The sequence below is a fragment of the Salvelinus alpinus genome, chromosome 3 (assembly GCF_045679555.1).
Source record: "Salvelinus alpinus chromosome 3, SLU_Salpinus.1, whole genome shotgun sequence".
In the NCBI taxonomy this organism is placed as follows: domain Eukaryota; kingdom Metazoa; phylum Chordata; class Actinopteri; order Salmoniformes; family Salmonidae; genus Salvelinus; species Salvelinus alpinus.
This window is the reverse complement of record NC_092088.1, coordinates 5,617,841-5,643,874: the sequence shown is the minus strand read 5'-3', so window position 1 is coordinate 5,643,874 and position 26,034 is coordinate 5,617,841. Positions and strand designations below refer to the sequence as shown.

Below are 26,034 nucleotides of genomic sequence, written 5' to 3'. Positions count from 1 at the left end.
GGAAATAATACAAATATATGTTACATCATTTAATCAGTTCTACATATATTTCATTATCTGATACTTAAAGTAACAGTGCCAAACACACACAGAGACACACACAGTTTACTACACACAGAGAGAGACACACAGTTTACTACACACACATAGACACACAGTTTACTACACACACAGTTTACTACACACACAGTTTACTACACACACATAGACACACAGTTTACTACACACACATAGACACACAGTTTGCTACACACACAGTTTACTACACACACAGTTTACTACACACACAGTTTACTACACACACAGTTTACTACACATACCCACAGATACACACAGACACACACACACACACCGTTTACTACACACACAGAGAGAGACATCGTTTACTACACACACAGAGAGAGACACAGTTTACTACACACACAGTTTACTACACACACCCACAGACACACACAGACACACACACACACCGTTTACTATACACACAGAGAGAGACACAGTTTACTACACACACAGTTTACTACACATACCCACAGACACACACAGACACACACACACACACACACACCGTTTACTACACACACAGAGACACACAGTTTACAACACACACAGAGAGACACACACAGTTTACTACACACACAGAGACAAACAGACAGAGACAGGCCACCTTCACCCTGGAGTCTAACCTCTCAGACTAGGTGATGGGCGGGGCTGGAAATGAACACCCGCCATCCGCCATATGCAGGTAGATTTTGTCATTGTTGGATAAGAATGTCTATTTCACCAGCCACGTTGGCGGGTGGCCACACACAGCATCTGGGAACATTTTAGTTTATTTATCCAAAGACCACATTGTAGACGTTGGTCGAATTAACCTGAAAGACTACTACTAAAAGTCAGACTTTATTCTGGTTAGTTGCATCGTTTTGTTCTAACGCTATTGGTTGTTGTTTCAATGTTAGTTTGAGTCGCTGCTAGGAAGTCATCGCAGTTAGAGATTTTTTTTCTTCTTCTCCCATCACAGACAAAACACGAGTGTCCGAGTTACCACGGTAACGGCCTGTCCCCTTTAAAAAAGGACCAGCTGAAAATGTTTGTCCCAACTAATGATTGTGTTTGATTGAGCATGGATCGCTCCCCCACAAAAATAAAAAACGTTGAGTCATTGTTCGCCTGGTTTTATTTGTATGTTTCTATATTTCTACTATATTTAGTAGAAATATATTTACTTAGACCTGATCTGTAATAAATAAACCGTATCACTCAGGGTTTTGTGGCAGGCTGGATGATTGTTGATGTTCAGCTGTATTTTATATTAAAAAATAAATAAATTTTATCTGGTTTTTACTATTGTATCTAAATTACTTATTTGAACATACATTGGTTAATAAATGACGCAGGTGACAAAAAAAATGAAATGAAATTCAGCAATATACCCCACTACTTCGTTCTACACTAAAGGAGGGGTGGGGGTTCTGAGGAGTATTTCTGTCTGTAAAAAAAAAAGCCCTTTTGTGGGGAAAAAATGCATTCTGATTGGCGGGGCTTGGCTGCCAAGTGGGTGGGTCTATGCCCTCCCAGGCCCACCCGTGGCTGTGCCCCTGCCCAGCCATGTGAAATCCATTGATTGTCTCCTAATTAATTAATTTCAATTGACTGATTTCCATATATGAACTGTAACTCTGTAAAATCTTTTAAAATGTTGCATGTTGCGTTTTTATTTTTGTTGAGTGTAGTAATATATATATTGTTTTTCAAACAAAAAGCATGCTATTACATTTTATGTTTTAATTATAATAATTATGAAGAAAAAAAATATTTTGACTGGTAAAAATCTGAGTGGCTGGTATATTTTTTATCTACTTGCCACAGTGGCCAGTGGACCAAAACGTTTACACACCAATTCAATCCAATGGGGCATTGTGAAGCACACATTGTAAACATTATGGCATGTATAATAATTTAAAAAAAAGTCCCATTGCTGCCAGACTAAACTTTAACAAATGGCCACTTCAGTAGTAGAACCATGTGTCAACTGTATTGAATCTCAGCCTGTGTCTCACTCAGACAGTCTAGTGTTGGATGGACAGGGATGAGGAAGAGATATGGTAGTGGAGGGGGGAGGGGAGAGCCTGAGGCTTCAGCTCAGTCAGAGCCCTGGGCCCTGCGAGGAGAGGTCTGCTGTGAGGCTGCTCTGAGGCCCTGAGGGCAGCCCCCTTAATTAACTGGTTCTGCTTGTACCAATCAGGGCATATTACAGACAGAGGGTTTACAGCAGACGTCAGATAAGCTCCTCTGTCTTGTCGACTGTATTGAGAGGGAGATGATGGCTGAGTCCTGAAAGGTACCCTGTTCCCTACAGAGCCCTGGCCAAAACCATAGGTAATAAAGTCCCAATTTCAACCATGTTTCTACCCAACAACATCACACAGCCAAACAAAGAATACATTGGACACCTCGGGAGAGGATAGCACCATTTTCTCTAAGAGAGAGAAGCTGTCTACAGTAAACCAGAATATAAGCCCAACGTGCAACAATTTCAAAGATTTTCCCTACAGTTCATATAAGGAAATCAGTCAATTGAAATAAATAAATTAGGCCCCAATCCATGGATTTCACATGACTGGGCAGGGGTGCAGCCATGGGTGGGCCTGGGAGGGCAAAGGCCCAGCCACTGGGGAGCCAGGCCCAGCCAATCAGAATGAGTTTCCCCCCACAAAACAGAGAGAGATGTGTTACGTTTTGGAGCAGAGAGATGTGTTGCGTTTTGAGCAGGGAGATGTGTTGTGTTTGAAGCAGAGAGATGTGTTTTGAAGCAGAGAGATGTGTTGCGTTTTGAGCAGAGAGATGTGTTGCGTTTTGAGCAGAGAGATGTGTTGTGTTTGGAGCAGAGAGATGTGTTGCGTTTTGGAGCAGAGAGATGTGTTGCGTTTTGAGCAGGGAGATGTGTTGTGTTTGAAGCAGAGAGATGTGTTTTGAAGCAGAGAGATGTGTTGCATTTTGAAGCAGAGAGATGTGTCGCGTTTTGAGCAGAGAGATGTGTTTGAAGCAGAGAGATGTGTTGCGTTTTGAAGCAGAGAGATGTGTCGCGTTTTGAAGCAGGGAGATGTGTTGCGTTTTGAAGCAGAGAGATGTGTTGCGTTTTGAGCAGAGAGATGTGTTGCGTTTTGAGCAGAGAGATGTGTTGCGTTTTGAAGCAGAGAGATGTGTTGCGTTTTGGAGCAGAGAGATGTGTTGCGTTTTGAGCAGGGAGATGTGTTGTGTTTGAAGCAGAGAGATGTGTTTTGAAGCAGAGAGATGTGTTGTGTTTGAAGCAGAGAGATGTGTTGCGTTTTGAAGCAGAGAGATGTGTCGCGTTTTGAAGCAGAGAGATGTGTTGCGTTTTGAAGCAGAGAGATGTGTTGTGTTTGAAGCAGAGAGATGTGTTGTGTTTGAAGCAGAGAGATGTGTTGCGTTTTGAAGCAGAGAGATGTGTTGCGTTTTGAAGCAGAGAGATGTGTTGCGTTTTGAAGCAGAGAGATGTGTTGCGTTTTGAAGCAGAGAGATGTGTTGCGTTTTGAAGCAGAGAGATGTGTTGCGTTTTGAAGCAGGGAGATGTGTTGCGTTTTGAAGCAGAGAGATGTGTTGCGTTTTGAAGCAGAGAGATGTGTTGCGTTTTGAAGCAGAGAGATGTGTCGCGTTTTGAAGCAGAGAGATGTGTTGCGTTTTGAAGCAGAGAGATGTGTCGCGTTTTGAAGCAGAGAGATGTGTCGCGTTTTGAAGCAGGGAGATGTGTTGCGTTTTGAAGCAGAGAGATGTGTTGCGTTTTGAAGCAGAGAGATGTGTCGCGTTTTGAAGCAGAGAGATGTGTTGCGTTTTGAAGCAGAGAGATGTGTTGCGTTTTGAAGCAGAGAGATGTGTTGCGTTTTGAAGCAGAGAGATGTGTCGCGTTTTGAAGCAGAGAGATGTGTTGCGTTTTGAAGCAGAGAGATGTGTCGCGTTTTGAAGCAGGGAGATGTGTCGCGTTTTGAAGCAGAGAGATGTGTTGCGTTTTGAAGCAGAGAGATGTGTTGCGTTTTGAAGCAGAGAGATGTGTTGCGTTTTGAAGCAGAGAGATGTGTTGCGTTTTGAAGCAGAGAGATGTGTTGCGTTTTGAAGCAGAGAGATGTGTTGCGTTTTGAAGCAGAGAGATGTGTTGCGTTTTGAAGCAGAGAGATGTGTTGCGTTTTGAAGCAGAGAGATGTGTTGCGTTTTGAAGCAGAGAGATGTGTTGCGTTTTGAAGCAGAGAGATGTGTTGCGTTTTGGAGCAGAGAGATGTGTTGCGTTTTGAAGCAGAGAGATGTGTTGCGTTTTGAAGCAGAGAGATGTGTTGCGTTTTGAAGCAGAGAGATGTGTTGCGTTTTGAAGCAGAGAGATGTGTCGCGTTTTGAAGCAGAGAGATGTGTCGCGTTTTGAAGCAGAGAGATGTGTTGCGTTTTGAAGCAGAGAGATGTGTTGCGTTTTGAAGCAGAGAGATGTGTTGCGTTTTGAAGCAGAGAGATGTGTCGCGTTTTGAAGCAGAGAGATGTGTCGCGTTTTGAAGCAGAGAGATGTGTCGCGTTTTGAAGCAGAGAGATGTGTTGCGTTTTGAAGCAGAGAGATGTGTTGCGTTTTGAAGCAGAGAGATGTGTTGCGTTTTGAAGCAGAGAGATGTGTTGCGTTTTGAAGCAGAGAGATGTGTTGCGTTTTGAAGCAGAGAGATGTGTCGCGTTTTGAAGCAGAGAGATGTGTCGCGTTTTGAAGCAGAGAGATGTGTCGTGTTTTGAAGCAGAGAGATGTGTTGCGTTTTGAAGCAGAGAGATGTGTTGCGTTTTGAAGCAGAGAGATGTGTTGCGTTTTGAAGCAGAGAGATGTGTTGCGTTTTGAAGCAGAGAGATGTGTTGCGTTTTGAAGCAGAGAGATGTGTTGCGTTTTGAAGCAGAGAGATGTGTTGCGTTTTGAAGCAGAGAGATGTGTTGCGTTTTGAAGCAGAGAGATGTGTTGCGTTTTGAAGCAGGGAGATGTGTTGCGTTTTGAAGCAGAGAGATGTGTTGCGTTTTGAAGCAGAGAGATGTGTTGCGTTTTGAAGCAGAGAGATGTGTTGCGTTTTGAAGCAGAGAGATGTGTTGCGTTTTGAAGCAGGGAGATGTGTTGCGTTTTGAAGCAGAGAGATGTGTCGCGTTTTGAAGCAGAGAGATGTGTTGCGTTTTGAAGCAGAGAGATGTGTTGCGTTTTGAAGCAGAGAGATGTGTTGCGTTTTGAAGCAGAGAGATGTGTTGCGTTTTGAAGCAGAGAGATGTGTTGCGTTTTGAAGCAGAGAGATGTGTTGCGTTTTGAAGCAGAGAGATGTGTTGCGTTTTGAAGCAGAGAGATGTGTTGCGTTTTGAAGCAGAGAGATGTGTTGCGTTTTGAAGCAGAGAGATGTGTTGCGTTTTGAAGCAGAGAGATGTGTTGCGTTTTGAAGCAGAGAGATGTGTTGCGTTTTGAAGCAGAGAGATGTGTTGCGTTTTGAGTACTTTAATTTGAGAGTACATCTACTTACTGTTGTGCTTAAACACCCAGATGGTTGCCCCTGACAACCTGGCCCCCAAGATCAGCGAGGTGTGGTTCAGCTCATCACTCAGAATCAGACAGCCCTGGAAACAAGAACAGGCAACACAGGGATAGATTAGGTGTAGTCGGTTGTCCCAGGTCTGTTGGTGCTGTATAGATTAGATGTAGTCTGTTGTCCCAGGTCTGGTGGTGCTGTATAGATTAGGTGTAGTCTGTTGGTGCTGTATAGATTAGGTGTAGTCTGTTGGTGCTGTATAGATTAGGTGTAGTCTGGTGGTGCTGTATAGATTAGGTGTAGTCTGTTGGTGCTGTATAGATTAGGTGTAGTCTGGTGGTGCTGTATAGATTAGGTGTAGTCTGTTGGTGCTGTATAGATTAGGTGTAGTCTGTTGTCCCAGGTCTGTTGGTGCTGTATAGATTAGGTGTAGTCTGTTGTCCCAGGTCTGTTGGTGCTGTATAGATTAGGTGTAGTCTGTTGTCCCAGGTCTGTTGGTGCTGTATAGATTAGGTGTAGTCTGTTGTCCCAGGTCTGTTGGTGCTGTATAGAGTAGGTGTAGTCTGTTGGTGCTGTATAGATTAGGTGTAGTCTGTTGGTGCTGTATAGATTAGGTCTAGTCTGTTGTCCCAGGTCTGTTGGTGCTGTATAGATCAGGTGTAGTCTGTTGGTGGTGTATAGATTAGGTGTAGTCTGTTGGTGCTGTATAGATTAGGTGTAGTCTGTTGGTGCTGTATAGATTAGGTGTAGTCTGTTGTCCCAGGTCTGTTGGTGCTGTATAGATCAGGTGTAGTCTGTTGGTGCTGTATAGATCAGGTGTAGTCTGTTGGTGCTGTATAGATTAGGTGTAGTCTGTTGGTGCTGTATAGATTAGGTGTAGTCTGTTGTCCCAGGTCTGTTGGTGCTGTATAGATTAGGTGTAGTCTGTTGGTGCTGTATAGATTAGGTGTAGTCTGTTGGTGCTGTATAGATTAGGTGTAGTCTGTTGTCCCAGGTCTGTTGGTGCTGTATAGATTAGGTGTAGTCTGTTGGTGCTGTATAGATTAGGTGCAGTCTGTTGGTGCAGTATAGATTAGGTGTAGTCTGTTGTCCCAGGTCTGTTGGTGCTGTATAGATTAGGTGTAGTCTGTTGTCCCAGGTCTGTTGGTGCTGTATTGTTTAGGTGTAGTCTGTTGTTGCTGTATAGATTAGGTGTAGTCTGTTGTTGCTGTATAGATTTTTTTCTGATATTGTTCACATGTTGTGGAAGCCATCTGATTTGTTTCCAGCTCTGGGAATCAATAATTCACGTATAGCTTGTCAATGAAAGATGAAAAATAACATTTTAAAAAACGGTTATTTTGTGTGTGCTTGATCTTGTGTATTCTGAACTATGTAACTCCTATCTATCTTCTGATCATTCCCTCATAATCTCCCAGATGTCTTCTTTCCAAATATACCAAGTTTTTGCATGTCAGAATCATGTAATTACACATGAATAGCCGTTACTTTCGGGATATGTCTATTTAGGAAATCTACATTTTAACTAGGGTTCATCGTCCTTTATAAAAATGTGTTGTTTGAACCCTGGATGCTGATTGGTTGACAGTAGGGAGTTATTCACCACAATCCCGGGGTAAATTCCATTTGAGTTATCAACACGCATTCACTGTCCCATAGCCCAGCCAGGCAATTTATAAACCGAATCTCCCCTAAGCATTTACACAATATTTCCCCATGCTCCTTCCCCAGCATTGGTTTGCAACAGTTGGGGTTTGTCTAAACGTAACGGTCTGCCTCTCCGACCTGTGTAACATGTTTATTTGTTTGTAATCTCTCCACCGTAACCATGCATTTAAACGTAACGGTCTGCCTCTCCGACCTGTGTAACATGTTTATTTGTTTGTAATCTCTCCACCGTACCCATGCATATGAACGATAACGAGTGACAGCTTCTCTGAGCAAGGCAACATTCATTTATCAGGATCATTATAATAGGATATTGTCACGCCCTGGCCTTAGTTATCTTTGTTTTCTTTATTATTTTAGTTAGGTCAGGGTGTGACATGGGGGATGTTGGTGTGTTTTTGTCTCGTCTAGGGTGTTTGTATTGTCTAGGGGGTGTTTGTAGAGTTCATGGGGTTGTGTTCATTGTAGGTGTTTATGTAAGTCTATGGTTGCCTAGATTGGTTCTCAATTAGAGACAGCTGTCTATCGTTGTCTCTGATTGGGAGCCATATTTAGGCAGCCATAGTCATTAGGTAGGTTGTGGGTGATTGTCTATGTGTAAGTTGCCAGTGTCTGCACTTATTGTTTGTATAGCTTCATGTTTGTTGTTTTGATTAGTTTGTATAGTGTTCGTTTCGTCTTCATTAAAGAAGAATGTATTGTTATCACGCTGCGCCTTGGTCCTCCTCACTTAAATGTTACGACGAACGTGACAGATATATCCAAGGAAATGGCAATAGAAAATAAGGGGGGGAAAAACAAGGGAAAATACACAGTTTGCAGTCATTTCATCTGCTTCATGTGATTGTGTGTTAGCTTTAGCAAAGGGAGAAGTAGCCTAGCTAGCCTCGATAGCTATCCTATGGACTCGCTAATCTGGTTGTTGCCTATTTATAAATTATATAAAAAAATAATTATTTCTTATTTCTTGTCTCTCGTCATCATTTTACCTCTGCTAGCTAGCTACACGTCGGTGATTTGTTTAGCATAGCAACTACCGACCAGCCTGTTTGGCTAGCACCTACCGACCAGCCTGTTTGGCATAGCAGCTACCGACCAGCCTGTTTGGCATAGCAACTACCGACCAGCCTGTTTGGCATAGCAACTACCGACCAGCCTGTTTGGCATAGCAACTACCGACCAGCCTGTTTGGCTAGCAACTACCGACCAGCCTGTTTGGCTAGCAACTACTGACCAGCCTGTTTGGCATAGCAACTACCGACCAGCCTGTTTGGCATAGCAACTACCGACCAGCCTGTTTGGCATAGCAACTACAGACCAGCCTGTTTGGCATAGCAACTACAGACCAGCCTGTTTGGCATAGCAACTACCGACCAGCCTGTTTGGCATAGCAACTACAGACCAGCCTGTTTGGCATAGCAACTACCGACCAGCCTGTTTGGCATAGCAACTACCGACCAGCCTGTTTGGCATAGCAACTACAGACCAGCCTGTTTGGCATAGCAACTACCGACCAGCCTGTTTGGCTAGCAACTACCGACCAGCCTGTTTGGCTAGCAACTACCGACCAGCCTGTTTGGCTAGCAACTACAGACCAGCCTGTTTGGCTAGCAACTACCGACCAGCCTGTTTGGCTAGCAACTACCGACCAGCCTGTTTGGCTAGCAACTACCGACCAGCCTTTTGGCATAGCAACTACAGACCAGCCTGTTTGGCTAGCAACTACCGACCAGCCTGTTTGGCATAGCAACTACCGACCAGCCTGTTTGGCATAGCAACTACCGACCAGCCTGTTTGGCATAGCAACTACAGACCAGCCTGTTTGGCATAGCAACTAACGACCAGCCTGTTTGGCATAGCAACTACCGACCAGCCTGTTTGGCATAGCAACTACCGACCAGCCTGTTTGGCTAGCAACTACAGACCAGGCTGTTTGGTTAGCAACTACAGACCAGGCTGTTTGGTTAGCAACTTCAGAAATAACAACTGGCTTTTGCCCAAACGATATAATCTGGTGGAAGGATGAAATAAAACTAATTTACTCAGTAAAATATCATTAATGAAAACCTGTTGTTAATCTTTATTTAATATGTTGGCAGCCATTTTATAAAAGCATCGAATCCAGATTTATCGTGACAGACACCCTGCTTAGTTTCGCCTCAGGCCTAAGAACAACCCTTAAATCGGGAGTTATTCACACGATAGTTCCCGGGTTCTCATGCCTTATTGATTAAACATTAGTCTGTCTGTCTCAACTTGGGCTAAATGATGAATGTGTCTCAGTGGCAGCCAGGGATAGATAGGTAGGTCAGAGAGGCTTCCATGGCTTGTCCCGGGGGACCAGTTCAGTAGGCCTGTCCCTGGTACAACAGCTGCCACTCTAGTTTGGTGACCAGACCTAGTTCGGTTCTACTGGGTCCTGTAGTCAGACCTGTCTAGCCTGGTGTTGCTGGGTACTGTAGTCAGACCTGTCTAGTTTGGTGCTGCTGGGTACTGTAGTCAGACCTGTCTAGTTTGGTGACCAGACCTAGTTCGGTGCTGATGGGTACTGTAGTCAGACCTGTCTAGTTTGGTGCTGATGGGTACTGTAGTCAGACCTGTCTAGCCTGGTGTTGCTGGGTACTGTAGTCAGACCTGTCTAGTTTGGTGACCAGACCTAGTTCGGTGCTGATGGGTACTGTAGTCAGACCTGTCTAGTTTGGTGCTGATGGGTACTGTAGTCAGACCTGTCTAGTTCGGTGCTGATGGGTACTGTAGTCAGACCTGTCTAGCCTGGTGATGATGGGTACTGTAGTCAGACCAATCTAGCCTGGTGCTGATGGGTACTGTAGTCAGACCTGTCTAGCCTGGTGGTCTGGGTACTGTAGTCAGACCTGTCTAGCCTGGTGTTGCTGGGTACTGTAGTCAGACCTGTCTAGCCTGGTGTTGCTGGGTACTGTAGTCAGACCTGTCTAGCTTGGTGATGATGGGTACTGTAGTCAGACCTGTCTAGCTTGGTGCTGCTGGGTACTGTAGTCAGACCTGTCTAGCCTGGTGTTGCTGGGTACTGTAGTCAGACCTGTCTAGCTTGGTGTTGCTGGGTACTGTAGTCAGACCTGTCTAGCTTGGTGCTGCTAGACAGTCCCTGTGGACAGAGACCTAGCCTGGTAATATAGACAGTCCCTGTGGACCGAGACCTAGCCTGGTAATATAGCCAGTCCCTGTGGACAGAGACCTAGCCTGGTAACATAGCCAGTCCCTGTGGACAGAGACCTAGCCTGGTAATATAGACAGTCCCTGTGGACAGAGACCTAGCCTGGTAATATAGACAGTCCCTGCAGGGGGAAGCCATGGCCGTCTATGCCTGCCTCCTAGGGCTACTCAACCATTTGAGATGCATAAACCAGCCCGATGACCTCGTCCTTGTCACTAATACCCCAAAGCGTCTCCTCCCATCCAGTCCAATCAGTGACAGCTGTACTGCTACGTTTCCCACAGTAACCCCTGGCCATTCCGTGTGAGCTGGGCTGGTGCCACGCAATATCGCCACCAAAAGAAATGCATTTATTAATTAAATACATTAGCTGGGTTTGTGTGCCAGCAGAGCAGAGCATGGGGTAATCAGGCCCTGGAGTGGTCCCCTGCCCTCCTCCGCTGATCACTGCCTTTGACAGTGAGTGTGTGTGTGTGTGTGTGTGTGTGTGCCCAGACTGCCCTCTGCCTCCCTCTGCCCCTGCCTGCATGCCCCTGGCTACTGTTATGTTTAATTAAGATTTGAATTAATTGGGTTACGGGGGTTATTACTGTACTGTATTGGGGTTATTACTGTACGGGGGTTATTACTGTACTGTACGGGGGGTAACTACTGTACTGTACGGGGGTTATTACTGAACTGTACGGGGGTTATTACTGTACGGGGTTTATTACTGTACGGGGGTTATTACCGTACTGTACGGGGGTTACTGTACAGGGGTAATTACTGTACGGGGGTTATTACCGTACTGTACGGGGGTTACTGTACAGGGGTAATTACTGTACGGGGGTTACTGTACAGGGGTAATTACTGTACGGGGGTTATTACCGTACTGTACGGGGGTTACTGTACGGGGGTAATTACTGTACGGGGGTTACTGTACAGGGGTAATTACTGTACGGGGGTTATTACCGTACTGTACGGGGGTTACTGTACGGGGGTAATTACTGTACGGGGGTTATTACTGTACTGTACTGGGGTTATTAATGTACTGCCTACATAGTCTACTACTGTAGACCAGGGTCTATACGGTAGTGGACTACTGTTGACCAGGGTCTATAGGGTAGTGGACTACTGTTGACCAGGTAATATAGGGTAGTGGACTACTGTTGACCAGGGTCTATAGGGTAGTGGACTACTGTTGACCAGGGTCTATAGGGTAGTGGACTACTGTAGACCAGGGTCTATAGGGTAGTGGACTACTGTTGATCAGGGTCTATAGGGTAGTGGACTACTGTAGACCAGGGTCTATAGGGTAGTGGACTACTGTTGATCAGGGTCTATAGGGTAGTGGACTACTGTAGACCAGGGTCTATAGGGTAGTGGACTACTGTAGACCAGGGTCTATAGGGTAGTGGACTACTGTAGACCAGGGTCTATAGGGTAGTGGACTACTGTAGACCAGGGTAGTGGACTACTGTAGACCAGGGTAGTGGACTACTGTAGACCAGGGTCTATAGGGTAGTGGACTACTGTAGACCAGGGTCTATAGATGTTAAGTTTAGTTGAGTTTTTATAATGTGGATGAAATTGTATTTACATTTATAAAAATAATAAAAAAATAAAAAATCTGTCATTCTGATCAGGCCATGTATAAAGTCAAGTTCATCTGGTTCAAACTAAATGACACAGAGCTCTCGGTGTAGCCTCGGTGTAGCTTGGGTGTAGCCTGGGTGTAGCCTGGGATAATCAGCGGTGTTGTTAGAGGGGTGAAGATCAAGCTTTGGTTGGGGCACCAGTCAGGTATTAACTCTGCTGAAAGGACAAGAGTAGGACAGATGGAGTACCACTACCGGACACACATCAGCAGAACAGACTGACTAGAGGGAAACCTGTTGGCCAGAGGAGACTAGAGTGTAGCCTGTTGGCCAGTGGAGACTAGAGGGTAGCCTGTTGGCCAGATAGCCAGTGGAGACTAGAGTGTAGCCTGTTGGCCAGATAGCCAGTGGAGACTAGAGTGTAGCCTGTTGGCCAGTGGACACAAGAGTGTAGCCTGTTGGCCAGTGGAGACTAGAGGGTAGCCTGTTGGCCAGTGGAGACTAGAGTGTAGCCTGTTGGCCAGTGGAGACTAGAGGGTAGCCTGTTGGCCAGTGGAGACTAGAGGGTAACCTGTTGGCCAGTAGAGACTAGAGGTTAGCCTGTTGGCCAGACAGCCAGTGGAGACTAGAAGGTAGCCTGTTGGCCAGAGGAGACTAGAGTGTAGCCTGTTGGCCAGTGGAGACTAGAGGGTAACCTGTTGGCCAGTGGAGACTAGAGTGTAGCCTGTTGGCCAGATAGCCAGTGGAGACTAGAAGGTAGCCTGTTGGCCAGAGGAGACTAGAGTGTAGCCTGTTGGCCAGTGGAGACTAGAGGGTAACCTGTTGGCCAGTGGAGACTAGAGGGTAGCCTGTTGGCCAGTGGAGACTAGAAGGTAGCCTGTTGGCCAGAGGAGACTAGAGTGTAGCCTGTTGGCCAGTGGAGACTAGAGGGTAGCCTGTTGGCCAGTGGAGACTACAGGGTAGCCTGTTGGCCAGTGGAGACTAGAGTGTAGCCTGTTGGCCAGACAGCCAGTGGAGACTAGAAGGTAGCCAGATGGCCAGTGGAGACTAGAGGGAAGCCTGTTGGTCAGTAGAAACTAGAGGGTAGCCTGTTGGCCAGATGGCCAGTGGTGACTAGAGGGTAGCCTGTTGGCCAGACAGCCAGTGGAGACTAGAAGGTAGCCTGTTGGCCAGTGGAGACTAGAGGGAAGCCTGTTGGTCAGTAGAAACTAGAGGGTAGCCTGTTGGCCAGATGGCCAGTGGAGACTAGAGGGTAGCCTGTTGGCCAGACAGCCAGTGGAGACTAGAAGGTAGCCTGTTGGCCAGAGGAGACTAGAGGGTAGCCTGTTGGCCAGTAGAGACTAGAGGTTAGCCTGTTGGCCAGACAGCCAGTGGAGACTAGAAGGTAGCCAGATGGCCAGTGGAGACTAGAGGGTAGCCTGTTGGCCAGACAGCCAGTGGAGACTAGAAGGTAGCCTGTTGGCCAGAGGAGACTAGAGTGTAACCTGTTGGCCAGTGGAGACTAGAGGGAAGCCTGTTGGTCAGTAGAAACTAGAGGGTAGCCTGTTGGCCAGATGGCCAGTGGAGACTAGAGGGTAGCCTGTTGGCCAGACAGCCAGTGGAGACTAGAAGGTAGCCTGTTGGCCAGAGGAGACTAGAGGGTAGCCTGTTGGCCAGTAGAGACTAGAGGTTAGCCTGTTGGCCAGACAGCCAGTGGAGACTAGAAGGTAGCCAGATGGCCAGTGGAGACTAGAGGGTAGCCTGTTGGCCAGACAGCCAGTGGAGACTAGAAGGTAGCCTGTTGGCCAGAGGAGACTAGAGGGTAGCCTGTTGGCCAGTAGAGACTAGAGTGTAGCCTGTTGGCCAGATAGCCAGTGGAGACTAGAGGGTAGCCTGTTGGCCAGACAGCCAGTGGAGACTAGAAGGTAGCCTGTTGGCCAGAGGAGACTAGAGTGTAACCTGTTGGCCAGTGGAGACTAGAGGGAAGCCTGTTGGTCAGTAGAAACTAGAGGGTAGCCTGTTGGCCAGATGGCCAGTGGAGACTAGAGGGTAGCCTGTTGGCCAGACAGCCAGTGGAGACTAGAAGGTAGCCTGTTGGCCAGAGGAGACTAGAGGGTAGCCTGTTGGCCAGTAGAGACTAGAGGTTAGCCTGTTGGCCAGACAGCCAGTGGAGACTAGAAGGTAGCCAGATGGCCAGTGGAGACTAGAGGGTAGCCTGTTGGCCAGACAGCCAGTGGAGACTAGAAGGTAGCCTGTTGTCCAGAGGAGACTAGAGGGTAGCCTGTTGGCCAGTAGAGACTAGAGTGTAGCCTGTTGGCCAGATAGCCAGTGGAGACTAGAGGGTAGCCTGTTGGCCAGTGGAGACTAGAGGGTAGCCTGTTGGCCAGTGGAGACTATAGGGTAGCCTGTTGGCCAGTGGAGACTAGAGTGTAGCCTGTTGGCCAGATAGCCAGTGGAGACTAGAGTGTAGCCTGTTGGCCAGATAGCCAGTGGAGAATAGAGTGTAGCCTGTTGGCCAGATAGCCAGTGGAGACTAGAGGGTAGCCTGTTGGCCAGTGGAGACTAGAGGGTAGCCTGTTGGCCAGTGGAGACTAGAGGGTAGCCTGTTGGCCAGTGGAGACTAGAGGTTAGCCTGTTGGCCAGTGGAGACTATAGTGTAGCCTGTTGGCCAGATAGCCAGTGGAGACTAGAGTGTAGCCTGTTGGCCAGATAGCCAGTGGAGACTAGAGTGTAACCTGTTGGCCAGTGGAGACTAGAGGGTAGCCTGTTGGCCAGTGGAGACTAGAGGGTAGCCTGTTGGCCAGAGGAGACTAGAGGGTAACCTGTTGGCCAGTGGAGACTAGAGGGTAGCCTGTTGGCCAGTGGAGACTATAGTGTAGCCTGTTGGCCAGATAGCCAGTGGAGACTAGCGTGTAACCTGTTGGCCAGATAGTCAGTGGAGACTAGAGGGTAACCTGTTGGCCAGTGGAGACTAGAGGGTAACCTGTTGGCCAGATAGTCAGTGGAGACTAGAGGGTAACCTGTTGGCCAGTGGAGACTAGAGGGTAACCTGTTGGCCAGTGGAGACTAGCGTGTAGCCTGTTGGCCAGATAGCCAGTGGAGAATAGAGTGTAGCCTGTTGGTCAGTGGAGACTAGAGGGTAGCCTGTTGGCCAGTGGAGACTAGAGGGTAGCCTGTTGGCCAGTGGAGACTAGAGTGTAGCCTGTTGGCCAGTGGAGACTAGAGTGTAGCCTGTTGGCCAGTGGAGACTAGAGGGTAGCCTGTTGGCCAGATAGCCAGTGGAGACAAGAGGGTAGCCTGTTGGCCAGACAGCCAGTGGAGACTAGAAGGTAGCCTGTTGGCCAGTGGAGACTATAGGGTAGCCTGTTGGCCAGTGGAGACTAGAGTGTAGCCTGTTGGCCAGTGGAGACTAGAGGGTAGCCTGTTGGCCAGTGGAGACTACAGGGTAGCCTGTTGGCCAGTGGAGACTAGAGGGTAGCCTGTTGGCCAGTGGAGACTAGAGTGTAGCCTGTTGGCCAGTGGAGACTAGAGTGTAGCCTGTTGGCCAGTGGAGACTAGAGGGAAGCCTGTTGGCCAGAGGAGACTAGAGGGTAGCCTGTTGGCCAGTAGAGACTAGAGGTTAGCCTGTTGGCCAGACAGCCAGTGGAGACTAGAAGGTAGCCAGATGGCCAGTGGAGACTAGAGGGAAGCCTGTTGGTCAGTAGAAACTAGAGGGTAGCCTGTTGGCCAGATGGCCAGTGGAGACTAGAGGGTAGCCTGTTGGCCAGACAGCCAGTGGAGACTAGAAGGTAGCCTGTTGGCCAGAGGAGACTAGAGGGTAGCCTGTTGGCCAGTAGAGACTAGAGGTTAGCCTGTTGGCCAGACAGCCAGTGGAGACTAGAAGGTAGCCAGATGGCCAGTGGAGACTAGAGGGTAGCCTGTTGGCCAGACAGCCAGTGGAGACTAGAAGGTAGCCTGTTGGCCAGAGGAGACTAGAGTGTAACCTGTTGGCCAGTGGAGACTAGAGGGAAGCCTGTTGGTCAGTAGAAACTAGAGGGTAGCCTGTTGGCCAGATGGCCAGTGGAGACTAGAGGGTAGCCTGTTGGCCAGACAGCCAGTGGAGACTAGAAGGTAGCCTGTTGGCCAGAGGAGACTAGAGGGTAGCCTGTTGGCCAGTAGAGACTAGAGGTTAGCCTGTTGGCCAGACAGCCAGTGGAGACTAGAAGGTAGCCAGATGGCCAGTGGAGACTAGAGGGTAGCCTGTTGGCCAGACAGCCAGTGGAGACTAGAAGGTAGCCTGTTGGCCAGAGGAGACTAGAGTGTAACCTGTTGGCCAGTGGAGACTAGAGGGAAGCCTGTTGGTCAGTAGAAACTAGAGGGTAGCCTGTTGGCCAGATGGCCAGTGGAGACTAGAGGGTAGCCTGTTGGCCAGACAGCCAGTGGAGACTAGAAGGTAGCCTGTTGGCCAGAGGAGACTAGAGGGTAGCCTGTTGGCCAGTAGAGACTAGAGGTTAGCCTGTTGGCCAGACAGCCAGTGGAGACTAGAAGGTAGCCAGATGGCCAGTGGAGACTAGAGGGTAGCCTGTTGGCCAGACAGCCAGTGGAGACTAGAAGGTAGCCTGTTGGCCAGAGGAGACTAGAGGGTAGCCTGTTGGCCAGTAGAGACTAGAGTGTAGCCTGTTGGCCAGTGGAGACTAGAGGGTAGCCTGTTGGCCAGTGGAGACTAGAGGGTAGCCTGTTGGCCAGTGGAGACTAGAGTGTAGCCTGTTGGCCAGATAGCCAGTGGAGACTAGAGTGTAGCCTGTTGGCCAGATAGCCAGTGGAGAATAGAGTGTAGCCTGTTGGCCAGATAGCCAGTGGAGACTAGAAGGTAGCCTGTTGGCCAGAGGAGACTAGAGGGTAGCCTGTTGGCCAGTAGAGACTAGAGTGTAGCCTGTTGGCCAGATAGCCAGTGGAGACTAGAGGGTAGCCTGTTGGCCAGTGGAGACTAGAGGGTAGCCTGTTGGCCAGTGGAGACTAGAGGGTAGCCTGTTGGCCAGTGGAGACTAGAGGTTAGCCTGTTGGCCAGTGGAGACTATAGTGTAGCCTGTTGGCCAGATAGCCAGTGGAGACTAGAGTGTAGCCTGTTGGCCAGATAGCCAGTGGAGACTAGAGTGTAACCTGTTGGCCAGTGGAGACTAGAGGGTAGCCTGTTGGCCAGTGGAGACTAGAGGGTAGCCTGTTGGCCAGAGGAGACTAGAGGGTAGCCTGTTGGCCAGTGGAGACTATAGTGTAGCCTGTTGGCCAGATAGCCAGTGGAGACTAGCGTGTAACCTGTTGGCCAGATAGTCAGTGGAGACTAGAGGGTAACCTGTTGGCCAGTGGAGACTAGAGTGTAGCCTGTTGGCCAGATAGCCAGTGGAGACTAGAGTGTAGTCTGTTGGCCAGTGGAGACTAGAGGGTAACCTGTTGGCCAGTGGAGACTAGCGTGTAGCCTGTTGGCCAGATAGCCAGTGGAGAATAGAGTGTAGCCTGTTGGTCAGTGGAGACTAGAGGGTAGCCTGTTGGCCAGTGGAGACTAGAGGGTAGCCTGTTGGCCAGTGGAGACTAGAGTGTAGCCTGTTGGCCAGTGGAGACTAGAGTGTAGCCTGTTGGCCAGTGGAGACTAGAGGGTAGCCTGTTGGCCAGATAGCCAGTGGAGACAAGAGGGTAGCCTGTTGGCCAGACAGCCAGTGGAGACTAGAAGGTAGCCTGTTGGCCAGTGGAGACTAGAGGGTAACCTGTTGGCCAGTGGAGACTAGAGTGTAGCCTGTTGGCCAGTGGAGACTAGAGTGTAGCCTGTTGGCCAGATAGCCAGTGGAGAATAGAGTGTAGCCTGTTGGCCAGATAGCCAGTGGAGACTAGAGGGTAGCCTGTTGGCCAGTGGAGACTAGAGGGTAGCCTGTTGGCCAGTGGAGACTATAGGGTAGCCTGTTGGCCAGTGGAGACTAGAGGTTAGCCTGTTGGCCAGTGGAGACTAGAGTGTAGCCTGTTGGCCAGATAGCCAGTGGAGACTAGAGTGTAGCCTGTTGGCCAGATAGCCAGTGGAGAATAGAGTGTAGCCTGTTGGCCAGATAGCCAGTGGAGACTAGAGGGTAGCCTGTTGGCCAGTGGAGACTAGAGGGTAGCCTGTTGGCCAGTGGAGACTAGAGGGTAGCCTGTTGGCCAGTGGAGACTAGAGGTTAGCCTGTTGGCCAGTGGAGACTAGAGTGTAGCCTGTTGGCCAGATAGCCAGTGGAGACTACAGTGTAGCCTGTTGGCCAGATAGCCAGTGGAGAATAGAGTGTAGCCTGTTGGCCAGATAGCCAGTGGAGACTAGAGGGTAGCCTGTTGGCCAGTGGAGACTAGAGGGTAGCCTGTTGGCCAGAGGAGACTAGAGGGTAACCTGTTGGCCAGTGGAGACTAGAGTGTAGCCTGTTGGCAAGTGGAGACTAGAGGGTAGCCTGTTGGCCAGTGGAGACTAGAGGGTAGCCTGTTGGCCAGTGGAGACTAGAGGGTAGCCTGTTGGCCAGTGGAGACTAGAGGGTAGCCTGTTGGCCAGTGGAGACTAGAGGGTAGCCTGTTGGCCAGTGGAGACTAGAGGTTAGCCTGTTGGCCAGACAGCCAGTAGAGACTAGAGTGTAGCCTGTTGGCCAGTGGTGACTAGAGGGAAGCCTGTTGGTCAGTAGAGACTAGAGGGTAGCCTGTTGGCCAGATAGCCAGTGGAGACTAGAGGGTAGCATGTTGGCCAGACAGCCAGTGGAGACTAGAAGGTAGCCTGTTGGCCAGAGGAGAGTAGAGGGTAACCTGTTGGCCAGTGGAGACTAGAGGGTAGCCTGTTGGTCAGTGGAGACTAGAGTGTAGCCTGTTGGCCAGTGGAGACTAGAGTGTAGCCTGTTGGCCAGTGGAGACTAGAGGGTAACCTGTTGGCCAGTGGAGACTAGAGTGTAGCCTGTTGGCCAGACAGCCAGTGGAGACTAGAGGGTAGCCTGTTGGCCAGACAGCCAGTGGAGACTAGAAGGTAGCCTGTTGGCCAGACAGCCAGTGGAGACTAGAAGGTAGCCTGTTGGCCAGATGAGACTAGAGTGTAGCTTGTTGGCCAGATAGCCAGTGGAGAGAAAAGATAAGACACACCATATAAAATACACATCAAAGCACAGGGGTAACACAACCAATAATAACTCATACAATAATGGCAGAGCAATTTAACGGCAACTTCATAGAAACAAACAATTGACACATACTGTCCAACTGCCACGCCAACCGAGAGCTCCACGCTCCACACAGAGAGCAGCGAGAGCTCCACACAGAGAGCAGCGAGAGCTCCACACAGAGAGCAGTGAGAGCTCCACACAGAGCAGTGAGAGCTCCACGCTCCACACAGAGAGCAGTGAGAGCTCCACGCTCCACACAGAGAACAGCGAGAGCTCCACGCTCCACAGAGAGAGCAGCGAGAGCTCCACACAGAGAGCAGCGAGAGCTCCACGCTCCACACAGAGAGCAGCGAGAGCTCCACGTTCCACACAGAGAGAAGCGAGAGCTCCACACAGAGAGCAGCGAGAGCTCCATGCTCCACAGAGCAGTGAGAGCTCCACACAGAGAACAGCGAGAGCTCCACACAGAGAGCAGCGAGCGCTCCACACAGAGAGCAGCGAGAGCTCCACGCTCCACACAGAGAGCAGTGAGAGCTCCACACAGAGAGCAGCGAGAGCTCCACACAGAGAGCAGCGAGAGCTCTACGCTCCAGACAGAGAGCAGCGAGAGCTCTACGCTCCACACAGAGAGCAGCGAGAGCTCCACGCTCCACACAGAGAGCAGCGAGAGCTCCACGCTCCACACAGAGAGCAGCGAGAGCTCCACGCTCCACACAGAGAGCAGCGAGAGCTCCACGCTCCACACAGAGAGCAGCGAGAGCTCTACGCTCCACACAGAGAGCAGCGAGAGCTCCACGCTCCACAGAGAGAGCAGCGAGAGCTCCACACAGAGAGCAGCGAGAGCTCCACGCTCCACACAGAGAGCAGCGAGAGCTCCACGCTCCACACAGAGAGCAGCGAGAGCTCTACGCTCCACACAGAGAGCCTTCCTGACTGCTGATGCGCTCTTAAAGTGGCAGCGCACGCTGAAGGATCCGTGCAGGATTTCGCCACACACACTGAACATTGTTTCAATCTGGTTTAGCCAGGCTAGATGATAAAGACCCACCTTGCCGACCAGCGCCGGTATGTTCATAGAGTTGGTAGCAAAGCCCATGCCGAAGATCATGGAGGACTCTGCCCCCAGGAAGGTGGCTACAAGCTGCTCCAACTCCTCATGGATAGCCAGGTTACCTGGTCAGAGACATGAGAAAGAGAAACAAAATGAAAATTCACATCCACGTCCTGTCGCTGTTCGCTGCCGTTTCAAGTGATCAATCTGATCGCTCTTACAGTCACAGTCCGACACTAAGAAAAAAGGGTTCCAAATGGGTTCTTCAGATGACCCCGTAAGAGAACCCTTTTGGGGTCCAGGTAGAACCCTTTTGGGGTCCAGGTAGAACCCTTTTTGGGTTCCAGGTAGAACCCTTTTTGGGGTCCAGGTAGAACCCTTTTTGGGTTCCAGGTAGAACTTTTTTGGGGTCAAGGTAGAACCTTTTTTGGGGTCCAGGTAGAACCCTTTTTGGGGTCCAGGTAGAACCTTTTTGGGGTCCAGGTAGAACCTATTTGGGGTCCAGGTAGAACCCTTTTGGGTTCCAGGTAGAACCTTTTTTGGGGTCCAGGTAGAACCCTTTTGGGGTCCAGGTAGAACCTTTTTGGGGTCCAGGTAGAACCTTTTTGGGGTCCAGGTAGAACCTTTTTGGGGTCCAGGTAGAACCCTTTTGGGGTCCAGGTAGAACCCTTTTGGGTTCCAGGTAGAACATTTTTGGGGTCCAGGTAGAACCTTTTTGGGGTCCAGGTAGAACCCTTTTGGGGTTCAGGTAGAACCCTTTTGGGTCCAGGTAGAACCTTTTTTGGGTCCAGGTAGAACCTTTTTTGGGTCCAGGTAGAACCTTTTTTGGGGTCCAGGTAGAACCTTTTTTGGGTCCAGGTAGAACCTTTTTGGGGTCCAGGTAAAACCCTTTTGGGTTCCAGGTAGAACCTTTTTGGGTTCCAGGTAGAACCTTTTTGGGGTCCAGGTAGAACCTTTTTGGGTTCCAGGTAGAACCTTTTTGGGGTACAGGTAGAACCCTTTTGGGTTCCAGGTAGAACCTTTTCGGGGTCCAGGTAGAACCCTTTTGGGTTCCAGGTAGAACCCTGGAAACAAAAAGGGTTATTCGAAGGGTTGTCATAAAGGGGACAGCCGAAGAACCTCTTTAAGCTTCTATATAATACCCCCCCCCCCCCTCCTTACCCCTTCCCCTTGGCCCAAGTCCCTAAAGTCAGAAGGGCCTGGACAGGTAGAAGCACTGTAGTAGTGGAGCTTCTAACATATTGTTTCCACCTCACAGATCTGCTAACATCTCAGCGTTTTGGGGAGAAGAGGTCGGGAGAGGGGACCGGTGGGCTACAAGCATTACGGTCTTTACCACATGTTCCTGGACAAGGTGAGTGGCAGTTCAATAACATTCAAATGCAGAGGATGATCCCCCTTCAATATCTATGGAATATGGTCACCATACAGGCAGCTTAACAGACTTCACAAATAGCTCCTCAAATATATGACTGTGTGTCTGCCACGTGTTTTGGACAAACTGATTGGCAGTTCACTAAATGTCCCCTTCATTCCCTCATACAATTCCAGTGCCTTCAGAAAGTATTCATACCATGTGACTTAATACACATTTTGTGTTACAGCCTGAATTCAAAATGGATTAAATAAAAAAGAAATAAAAAATCACCCATCTACACATATTCCCCATAATGACAAAATTAAATGTTTTTAAAAATGTTAAAACATTTGTTGGAAATAAAAAAAGAAAATCTAATTTACATAAGTATTCACACACAAGTCAATACATGTTAGAATTACCTTCGGCAGCAATTACAGCTGTGAGTCTTTCTGGTAAGTCTTTAAGAGCTTTGCACAGCTGGATTCTACAAAATGTGCACTTTATTCTTTAAAAAAAACTCTTAAAGCACTGTCAAGTTGTTTGTTGAACATATTAACCATTTTTCAATTCTTGCCATAGATTTTCATGCCGATTTAAGTCAAAACTTTAAACTCTAAACTTCAAACTCCTCGGCCACTCAGGCACATTCAATGTCTTGTTGGTAAGCATCTCCAGTGTAGATTTGGCCTTATGTTTTAGGTTATTGTTCTGCTGAAAGGTGAATTCATCTCCCAGTGTCTGGTGGAAAGCAGACTGAACCAGGTTTTCCTCTAGGATTTTGCCTGTGCTTATCGCTATTCCGTTTTTTTTAATCCAAAACCTCTCTAGTCCTTGCCGATGACAAGTATACCCATAACATTATGCAGTCACCACCATGCTTGAAAATATGAAGAGTGGTACTAAATTATGTGTTGGATTTGCCCCCAAAATAACATAACATTTTGTATTCAGGACAAAGTTCATTTCTTTCCCAATTTTTTTGCAGTTTTAGTTTAGTGAATTGTTGCGAACAGATGCATGTTTTGGAATATTTTCATGCTTTACAGGCTTCCTTCTTTCCATTCTGTCATTTAGGTTAGTATTGTGGAGTAACTACACTGTCGTTGATCCATCCTCAGTTTTCTCCTATTAAACTCTAACTGTTTTAAAAAGTCACTATTGGCCTCATGTTGAAATCCTTGAGTGGTTTCTTTCCTCTCCGGCAACTGAGTTAGGAAGGATGCCTGTATCTTTGCAGTGACTGGGTGTATTGATACACCGTTCAAAGTGTAATTAATAAGTGTTAATAACTTCATTATGCTCAACTGGATATTCAATTTCTGCTTTTAATGTATTTTTTGGCCCATCGACCATTAGGTGCCATTGGAAAACCACCCTGGTCTTTGTATTTGAATTTGTGTTTGAAATTCACTGCTCGACAGAGGGACTTTACAGATAATTGTATGTGTGAGGTACATTGCCCAGATGAGATAGTCAATAAAAAAATCATGTTAAACACTATTGTAACACACACAGTGAGTCCATGCAACTTATTATGTGACTTGTTAAGCAAATATTTACTCCTGAACTTATTTAGGCTTGTCATAACAAAGTGGTTGAATACTTATTGACTCCAGACATTTCAGCTTTTCATTTCTTATTACATTTTCTAAAATATCTAAAAATATAATTCCACTTTGACATTGTTTGTAGGCCAGTGACACAAAATCTAATTCAGTTTTAAATTCAGGCTGTAACATCAAAATGTGGAATAAGTTAAGGGGTGTGAATACTTTCTGAAGACACTCGATGTACAGTACCAGTCAAAAGTTTGGACACACCTACTCATTCAAGGGTTTCTCTTTATTTGGACTGTTTTTTACATTGTAGAATAGTAGTGAAGACATCAAAACTATGAAATAAACACATATGGAATCACGTAGTAACCAAAAAAGTGATAAACAAATCTATTTTATATTTGAGATTCTTCAAATAGCAACCCTTTGCTTTGATGACACTTTGCACACTCTTGGCATTCTCTCAACCAGCTTCACCTGGAATGTTTTTCCAACAGAATTGAAGGAGTTACCACATATGCTGAGCACTTGTTGGCTGCTTTTCCTTCACTCTGCGGTGACTCATCCCAAACTAATCTCAACTTAGTTGAGGTTGGGGGATTCCCCCGAATCGAGATGGTTTGGGATGAGTCAGACAGCAGAGTGAAGAAAAAGCAGCCAACAATTGCTCAGCATATGTGGGAACTCCTTCAAGACTGTTGGAAAAGCATTGGTCAGTGAGGTGACCAACAACAAGAACTTCAGAGTTCCTCTGTGGAGATGGGAGAACCTTCCAGAAGGACAACCATCTCTGCAGCACTCCACCAATCAGGCCTTTATGGTAGAGTAGCCAGACGGAAGACACTCCTCAGTAAAAGGCACATGACAGCCCGCTTGGAATTTGCCAAAAGGCACCTAAAGGACTCTGAGTGAAACAAGGTTCTCTGGTCTGATGAAACTAAGATCGAACTCTTTGGCCTGGATGCCAAGCGTCACGTCTGGAGGAAACCTGGCGCCATCCCTACGGTGAAACATGGTGATGGCAGCATCATGCTGTGTGGATGTTTTTCAGGGACTGGGAGACTAGTCAGAGTCGAGGGAAAGATCTACGTAGAAAAGTACAGAGAGACCCTTGACAAAAACCTGCTCCAGAGCACTCAGGACCTCAGACTGGGGCAAAGGTTCACCTTCCAACAGGACAAGGATCCTAAGCACACAGCCATGACAACGCAAGAGTGGCTTTGGGATAAGTCTCTGAATGTCCTTGAGTGCCCCAGCCAGAACCCAGACTTGAACCTGATCGAACATCTCTGGAGAGACCTGAAAATAGCTGTGCAGCAACGCTCCCCATCCAACCTGAAAGAGCTTGAGAGGATCTGCAGAGAAGAATGGGAGAAACTCCCCAAATACAGGTGTGCCAAGCTTGTAGATTCATACCCAAGAAGACTCAAGGCTGTAATCGCTGCTAAAGGTGCTTCAACAAAGTACTGAGTAAAGGGTCTGAATACTTATGTAAATGTTATTTCAGTTTTTTGTTTTTTTATACATTTTCAAAAAGATCTAAAAGTCTGTTTTCTCTTTGTCATTACGGGGTATTGTGATGTCATTATGGGGTATTGTGATGTCATTATGGGGTATTGTGATGTCATTGTGGGGTATTGTGTGTAGATTAATGAGGGGGAAAAAGACATTGAATCCATTTTAGAATAAGGCTGTAACGTAACAAAATGTGGGAAAAGTCAAGGGGTCTGAATACTTTCCAAAAGCACTGTATGGGATGATCAGATGATGATATTTAGTTCTTTCACACCGAGGTGATTATGGAGGGGGAGATTGTTCAAACATAACCTAATAGATACACACAGTCTCATTCGCAATGGATGTAAAAAAAAATAAAAAAATACAGACTTCATTGATTTGTGATGTGAAACAACTGAGAAGGTCAGTTTATTAGTCCTGGTCAAGGTGAGTTAAAACAATCAGAAATCGAACATCCCCAAAATGGGCACTCTCCTACATTTGCGTGCAGCAGTAAGGCTACTTCTATGAGTAGTCAGGCGTGACGCTCCCTGAACATTAACAGAGAAACCAGACCCATGTTCGTCGATCACATGGGAGAACTCCACACAAAACACAAAGAAAAGAACAAATCTCGTAAAATGTGATTCTGAAATAAACCCCAAAAACCGTGTTTCTCACAAGTGTAGCAGGTTGTGAAGTCAACAAACAACGTTTCCACTCCGAGAACGAGAAACGGTACGTGAATGTAGGCCTAATTAGTAATACAATGCATTAACAGAAATGTATGTCACCAAATGACGGGGATTAAAAGTACAATTACTACTGGTGACATATGTCATGGGAAATTGATCAAAATAAAGAATCAAAGGGCCAACAATTCGCACAATGAGAGCATGTGTTCTGGAAAGCAGAGAGCATGTGTTCTGGAGAGCAGAGAGCATGTGTTCTGGAGAGCATGTGTTCTGGAGAGCAGAGAGCATGTGTTCTGGAGAGCAGAGAGCATGTGTTCTGGAGAGCAGAGAGCATGTGTTCTGGAAAGCAGAGAGCATGTGTTCTGGAGAGCAGAGAGCATGTGTTCTGGAGAGCAGAGAGCATGTGTTCTGGAGAGCAGAGAGCATGTGTTCTGGAGAGCAGAGAGCATGTGTTCTGGGGAGCAGAGAGCATGTGTTCTGGAGAGCAGAGAGCATGTGTTCTGGGGAGCAGAGAGCATGTGTTCTGGAGAGCAGAGAGCATGTGTTCTGGAGAGCAGAGAGCATGTGTTCTGGAGAGCATGTGTTCTGTAGAGCAGAGAGCATGTGTTCTGGAGAGCAGAGAGTATGTGTTCTGGAGAGCAGAGAGCATGTGCTCTGTAGAGCAGAGAGCACGTGTTCTGGAGAGCAGAGAGCATGTGTTCTGGAGAGCATGTGTTCTGGGGAGTAGAGAGCATGTGTTCTGGAGAGCAGAGAGTATGTGTTCTGGAGAGCAGAGAGCATGT

General features: G+C 47.7%; 1 protein-coding gene across 1 annotated transcript in view; it reads right to left on the bottom strand.

Moving 5' to 3' along the window:
* Positions 1 to 26,034, bottom strand: part of sptlc3 (serine palmitoyltransferase, long chain base subunit 3) — a 117,853-nt gene that overhangs the window by 49,118 nt on the left and 42,701 nt on the right. The window contains exons 5-6 of the mRNA XM_071391327.1: positions 20,142 to 20,266; positions 5,541 to 5,634 (exon numbers count right to left, since the gene is read on the bottom strand). Of these exons, the coding sequence (XP_071247428.1) occupies positions 5,541 to 5,634; positions 20,142 to 20,266 (219 nt within the window). The remainder of the gene's footprint in view (positions 1 to 5,540; positions 5,635 to 20,141; positions 20,267 to 26,034) is intronic.